Raw genomic sequence first — 7003 nt, forward strand, 5'->3', positions numbered from 1 at the left:
GCAAGACTTCAAGCCAGATTCCCAGACCAGACTTCAAACCAGATTCCCAGGGCAGATTCTTTAAACCAGATTCCCAGGCTAAGATTTAAGCCACATTGTTTAAACCAGATTCCCAGGCCAGATTCTTTAAACTAGATTCTTTAAACCAGATTCCCAGATGAGACTTTAAGCCAAATTCCCAGGCCAGACTTTAAACTAGATTCTTTAAACCAGATTCCCAGGCCAGACTTTAAACCAGATTCCCAGGACAAGCTTTAAAACAGATTCTTTAAACCAGATTCCCAGGCCAGATTCTTTAAACCAGATTCCCAGGCCAGATTCTTTAAACCAGATTCCCAGGCCAGATTCTTTAAACCAGATTCTTTAAACCAGATTCCCAGGCCAGATTCTTTAAACCAGATTCCCAGGCCAGATTCTTTAAACCAGATTCCCAGGCCAGATTCTTTAAACCAGATTCTTTAAACCAGATTCCCAGGCCAGATTCTTTAAACCAGATTCTTTAAACCAGATTCCCAGGCCAGATTCTTTAAACCAGATTCCCAGGCCAGATTCTTTAAACCAGATTCCCAGGCCAGATTCTTTAAACCAGATTCTTTAAACCAGATTCCCAGGCCAGACTTTAAGCCACATTCCCAGGCCAAGCTTTAAACCAGATTCCCAGGTCAGATTCTTTAAACTGGATTCCCAGGGCAGTTTTTAAGCCAGATTGTTTAAACCAAATTCCCAGGCCAGATTCTTTAAACCAGATTCTTTAAACCAGATTCCCAGGCAAGACTTTAAGACAGATTTCTAGACCAGACTTTAGACCAGATTCCCAGGCCAAGCTTTAATTCAGTTTCCCCACCACCACGCTTTAAGGATCCAGCCCACATGTCCCTCCGTGCGAAAACGGGCATCTCCCGCTTTCCCAAACCAAATTTATCCTTTCCCTCCCTGTCGGGAGCGGTGGGATTTTGGCACCTCCCTGTCCCACCTCGCAGGTGACTCCCCCGTGGCCCTTGCAGGTTCCTGGAACAGGTTTTTCCAGGCTGGGAATGCCATGGATGGGGGACAGCAGGGTCTGACCTTGGCTGGTCCCAGGCAGGGCCTTCCCATGGCCCTGGGAAAAGGGGCAGCTGCAGGCGCCGTCCCAGAGGGATTTAAGGGGCTGTGGGGCGGTTTTGGGACACGAGAGCAGCCGTCCCCACTGACCATGAGGGTTCCCGTGCTCTTGGCCACCCTGGTGGCCGTGGCCACCTGCACCGAGACCTTTGTTGGGTACGGGGGACTCGGGATGGGGACACTGCTGGCTGGGGCAGGAGGGGCTGGGTCAGCCCTGAGGGGGCTCAGAGCAGTTCCCCGGGGCGGGGGGATGGATGGGGTGGGAATTAGGGTGGGTCAAGGGGGCTGGAGTCTGTCCCGCACCCCCCAAACCCTTTGACCCCACAGGCACCAGGTGCTGCGCGTGGTCCCCACCAGCCACGAGGAGCTGCAGACGCTGCAGGAGCTGCAGGGCCTGGAGCACCTCGAGGTACCGGGGGCATTTTGGGGGTGGGTTTTGGGGCTGGATTGGGGGGTTGGGGTTGAGGTTTGGGGTTGGAGTTGGGGGTCGGATTTTGGGGTAGGAGTTGGGGGTTGGATTTTGGGGTAGGAGTTGGGGGTTGGATTTTGGGGTAGGAGTTGGGGGTTGGATTTTGGGGTAGGAGTAGGGGGTTGGATTTTGGGGTAGGAGTTGGGGGTTGGATTTTGGGGTAGGAGTTGGGGGTTGGATTTTGGGGTAGGAGTTGGGGGTTGGATTTTGGGGTAGGAGTTGGGGGTTGGATTTTGGGGTAGGAGTTGGGGGTTGGATTTTGGGGTAGGAGTTGGGGGTTGGATTTTGGGGTAGGAGTTGGGTTTGGATTTTGGGGTAGGAGTTGGGTTTGGATTTTGGGGTAGGAGTTGGGTTTGGATTTTGGGGTAGGAGTTGGGTTTGGATTTTGGGGTAGGAGTTGGGTTTGGATTTTGGGGTAGGAGTTGGAGGTTGGATTTTGGAGTTGGACTTGGGGGTTAGATTTGAGGGTTGGAGTTGAAGCTGGATTTTGGGGTTGGACTTGGATTCAGGATGGGATTTAGGGGTTGGATTTTGGGGTTGGACTTGGATTCAGGATGGGATTTTGGGGTTGGACTTGGATTTAGGATGGGATTTGGGGGTTGGATTTTGGGGCTTGGATTTTGGAGTGGGATTTTGGGCTTGGATTTGAGGTTAGGTTTTGGGGCTGGATTTGGAGGACAACCCCCCCGGCCCGTATCCCTTGTTTTACACCCTCCCTGCTGTAAAGCTGGGATGGGGCTGGATTTGGGATGGTGGGAACCAATCTGTTGCTAGGTGGGGGGGATGCAGCCTGGGGCAGGATCCCAGCTTCTTCCCTCTCCCACCTGGATTTCTCCCTGTCCAGCTGGATTTCTGGCTGGCCCCCCGTGGCCTCGGCTCTCCCGTGGATATCCGGGTGCCCTTCCCGAGCCTGCAGCCCGTCAAAGCTCACCTGGAGGCCAGCGGGGTGTCCTACTCCATCATGATCGAGGACGTGCAGGTCAGTGGAGGAGGAGGGCAGCTGGCTGAGACTCAGGGTCTCATCCCGGTGGGAATTTGGGCCCATCCTGCCCCGTGTCCCCCAGGAACTGCTGGATGAGGAGCGGAGGGAGATGATCCGGAGCAGCCGCCAGCTGCCGCTCTCCACCAGCACCTTCAACTACGAGGCCTATCACACCCTGGACGAGGTGAGAGACACAAGATTTGGGGCATTTTGGGGGGGTGAAAAGTGGCATCCTGCAATTGCTTGAGAACCCCGCCCCCCCTCATCCCTCTCTCCCAGATTTATGCCTTCATGGACCTGCTGGTGGCCGAGAACCCCAACCTGGTGAGCAAACTGGAGATCGGCCGCTCCACCGAGGACCGGCCCCTCTACGTGCTCAAGGTGAGGGGTTGGGGTCTGGGGGGTGACTGGGGAGGGGGCAGCGGGGTCAGGGACAAAGGACAAAGCCAACTTCCACCTCTCTGCTGTCCCAGTTCAGCACAGGGGGCTCGAACCGCCCGGCCGTGTGGATCGACACCGGGATCCACTCCCGCGAGTGGGTGACTCAGGCCAGTGGGGTCTGGTTTGCCAAGAAGGTTTGGACACTTCCCACACCCATCTTCTGTCCCCCAAAGGTCCTGCAGCCACTGTGGGACCCAGGGGGTGACCCCCAGGGAGCCCCAAACCTCCTGTCCTCTGTAGATCGTCGACGACCACGCCAATAACGAAGGGGTGGCCGCCATCCTGGACACCATGGACATCTTCCTGGAGATTGTCACCAACCCCGATGGCTTTGCCTACACCCACAGCACGGTACCACCCCCAGCTCCCCCTCCCTGCTTCCTACCGGGTGGGAAGGGGAGCAGGACTGGGAGCTGCACATCCCTGGGAGGTCAAAGCCTCCTTGTCCCTGTTCCCATGGGATGGGACTGGAGAGCAGGACTGGAATCCTGCACATCCCCAGGAGGTTAAAGCCTCCTTGTCCATGTTTCCATGGGATGGGAAGGGGAACAGGACTGGGGTCTTGCACATCCCTGAGAGGTCAAAACCTCCTTGTCCCACTTCCATGGGATGGGAGTGGAGAGCGGGACCGGAATCCTGCACATCCCTGGGAGGTCAAAGCCTCCTTGTCCATGTTTCCATGGGATGGGAAGTGGAGCAGGACTGGGGTCTTGCACATTCCTGGGAGGTCAGAGCTCCTTGTCCCTGTTCCCATTGGGTGGGAAGGGGAGCAGCACTGAGGTGCTGAACATCCCTGGGAGGTCAGAGCCTCCTTGTCCCTGTTTCCCACTGGGTGGGAAGGGGAGCAGGACTGGGGTTCTGAACATCCCTGGGAGGTCAGAGGTCCTTGTCCCCATTCCCACGGGATGGGAAGGGGAGTAGGACTGGGGTGCTGCTCCTCCCTGAGGGGTCAGAGCCTCCCTGTCCCATTCCCATGGGATGGGAAGGGGAGCAGGACTGGGGTGCTGCTTCTCCCTGGGGGGTCAGAGCCTCCCTGTCCCATTCCCATGGGATGGGGAGGGCACTCCCTGGCCCGGCCCAGCAGCTGAGGTGGCTCTGCCCTCCCAGAACCGCATGTGGCGCAAGACCAGGTCCAAGCACGCGGGTGCCATCTGCTTCGGCGTCGACCCCAACCGCAACTGGGACGCAGGATTTGGAGGTCAGAGCCTTCCCACTCCCCCTCTGGGGTGTTCCCACTCTCCAGGTGGAGGCTCCGAGGCCATTCCTGGCTCACAAATCCCTGGGAATGAGGTGGGATCTGCTCTGCGTGGCAGATACAAGGGCTGGGGGCCCCACCAGGGTTTGAGGAGCAGCAGAGTGGAGACCACAAAGGAAAGTCTCTGTACAGGTCTCCAGGAGCAGCCTCAGGAGTGTCCCTCGCCGGCCACACCTGAGGGGTGGGAAAAACTCTTGGGGTTGGAAAGGGAAAAGACCCTTTTTCCCTTGGGGCTCTTTGAGCCACCCAAGTACCACCAAAGCCCACCCTGTTTTCCCTCTCCTGTTCCCCACAGGGCCTGGGGCCAGCGGGAACTCCTGCACGCAGACCTACCACGGCCCCTACCCCAACTCGGAGCCCGAGGTCAAATCCATCGTGGACTTTGTGAAGGACCATGGGAACATCAAGGCCTTCGTGTCCATCCACAGCTATTCCCAGCTCCTGCTCTATCCCTACGGATACACCTCCACCCCAGCTGCGGATGAGCAGGAGCTGGTAGGGCCCCCGGGGAGGTTTGGGGGGGGAGAGTGCGTGACATGGGGTTGCTCTTCTCCTCCTTCCAGGCACCTCCATCCTGCCCCAGAGAGCAGCAGGAAGCTCTGGCTCCTCTGCTAGCCCTTGGGAATTGAGCTTTGTGATGCTTTTTGCCTGTGGTAGGAGGAAAAATCCTCTCCCACAGGCTGGATCCCACAGGCTTTGACCTTCTGTGGCTCACCTTTTCCTCTTTTTTAGCTCATCTTCTTCCTTTTTCCCCTCTTTTGGCTCCACCTTTTCCCTTCCTGGGCTCATCTTTTTCTCTCCTTTAACTCACCACTTCCCCTCCTTTGACTCATCTTTTCCTCCTCTTTAGTTCATCTTTTTCCCTCCTTTTCACCCTCTTTGACTCATTATTTCCCCTCCTTCGATTCATCCTTTCCCCTCCCTTGGCTTCATCTTTTCCCTTTTTTTGACTCATCTTCTTCCATTCTTTCCATCACCATTTCCCCTCCTTTCCATCACCATTTCCCCTCCTTTCCATCACCATTTCCCCTCCTTTCCATCACCATTTCCCCTCCTTTCCATCACCATTTCCCCTCCTTTCCATCACCATTTCCCCTCCTTTCCATCACCATTTCCCCTCCTTTCCATCACCATTTTCTCTCCTTCAGCTCATCATTTTCCCCTCCTTTGCCTCACCCTTTTCCCTTCTTGGCTCATCTTTTCCTGTCCTTCACCTCCTCTTTTTCCCTGTTTTACCTCATCTTTTTCCCTCCTTTGGTGCATCCTTTCCCCTCCTTTTACCCATCTTTTCCCCTCTTTTGGCTCATGATTTTCCACTCGCGATTTTCCTCCATGATTTTCCCTCACAATTTTCCCTCACGATTTTCCCTCACGATTTTCCCTCACGATTTTCCCTCACGATTTTCCCTCACGATTTTCCCTCACAATTTTCCCTCACAATTTTCCCTCACGATTTTCCCTCACGATTTTCCCTCACGATTTTCCCTCACGATTTTCCCTCACGATTTTCCCTCACGATTTTCCCTCACGATTTTCCCCTCATGATTTTCCCTCATTATTTTCCCCACATGATTTTCCCTCACGATTTTCCCTCACGATTTTCCCCTCACGATTTTTCCCTTCACGATTTTCCCTCACGATTTTCCCTCACGATTTTCCCCTCACGATTTTTCCCTTCACGATTTTCCCTCACGATTTTCCCTCACGATTTTCCCCTCACGATTTTTCCCTTCACGATTTTCCCTTCACGATTTTCCCTCACGATTTTCCCTCACGATTTTCCCCTCACGATTTTTCCCTTCACGATTTTCCCTTCACGATTTTCCCTCACGATTTTCCCCTCACGATTTTTCCCTTCACGATTTTCCCTCACGATTTTCCCCTCACGATTTTCCCTCACGATTTTCCCCTCACGATTTTCCCTCATTATTTTCCCCACATGATTTTCCCTCATGATTTTCCCTCATTTTCCCCTCATGATTTTCCCCCATGACTTTCCCTCATTGTTTTCCCCTCACGATTCTCCCCTCATGATTTTTCCCTCACAATTTCCCCTCAAGATTTTCCCCTAATGATCTTTCCCTAATGATTTTCCCCTCATGATCTTCCCCCTTATGATTTTCGCCTCATGATTTTCCCTCCTTTCCCTCACCTTTCTCCTCGCTCCCTCCCAGCATGAGCTCTCTGCCAAGGCCGTGGCCGCTCTGTCCTCCCTGTATGGCACCAGCTACACGTACGGGAGCATCATCACCACCATCTGTGAGTGCCTCCCCAAAACCCACCCCAAAACACACCCAAAGTCCACCCCTCAACCCACCCAAAGCCCACCCCTCAACCCACCCAAAGCCCATCCCTCACACCACGGCCGGGACGAAACATCCCGTAAAATCCCCTCCCGTCGTTTCCCTCAGACGAAGCGAGCGGATCAACCGTCGACTGGACCTACAACCAGGGCATCAAATATTCCTTCACCTTCGAGCTGCGGGACACGGGACGTTACGGATTCCTGCTTCCCGCCGAACAGATCGTTCCGACGGCCGAGGAGACCTGGCTGGCCCTCAAGGTCATCATGGAGCACGCCCGGGACAACATTTACTGAGCGGGATCGGCAGCTGGAGGGGGGGAAGAACCCGATAAATAAATGGATGAGAAAAAGTTTTTTGTTGTTGTTTTCCCTTTTTCCCAAGTCGGGTGGAAAAGCTCTTTCGAAGATGGATCCGGTGTTCCCGCGTGTGCCAACGCAAACAGGGCGTGC

General features: G+C 54.7%; 1 protein-coding gene across 1 annotated transcript; it reads left to right on the forward strand.

Moving 5' to 3' along the window:
* The first annotated feature begins 982 nt into the window (after window positions 1-982).
* On the forward strand, window positions 983-6904 carry LOC116786607 (carboxypeptidase A1-like). The gene is made up of 11 exons (XM_032687319.1): window positions 983-1257; window positions 1429-1510; window positions 2415-2549; window positions 2635-2736; window positions 2832-2933; window positions 3026-3127; window positions 3234-3344; window positions 4101-4191; window positions 4544-4743; window positions 6423-6507; window positions 6660-6904. The coding sequence occupies exons 1-11, from the start codon at window positions 1040-1042 to the stop codon at window positions 6845-6847; spliced, it is 1416 nt and encodes a 471-aa protein (XP_032543210.1). The 5' UTR covers window positions 983-1039; the 3' UTR covers window positions 6848-6904.
* The last annotated feature ends 99 nt before the right edge of the window (window positions 6905-7003 follow it).

The sequence above is a fragment of the Chiroxiphia lanceolata genome, chromosome 5 (genome assembly GCF_009829145.1).
Source record: "Chiroxiphia lanceolata isolate bChiLan1 chromosome 5, bChiLan1.pri, whole genome shotgun sequence".
In the NCBI taxonomy this organism is placed as follows: Eukaryota; Metazoa; Chordata; class Aves; order Passeriformes; family Pipridae; genus Chiroxiphia; species Chiroxiphia lanceolata.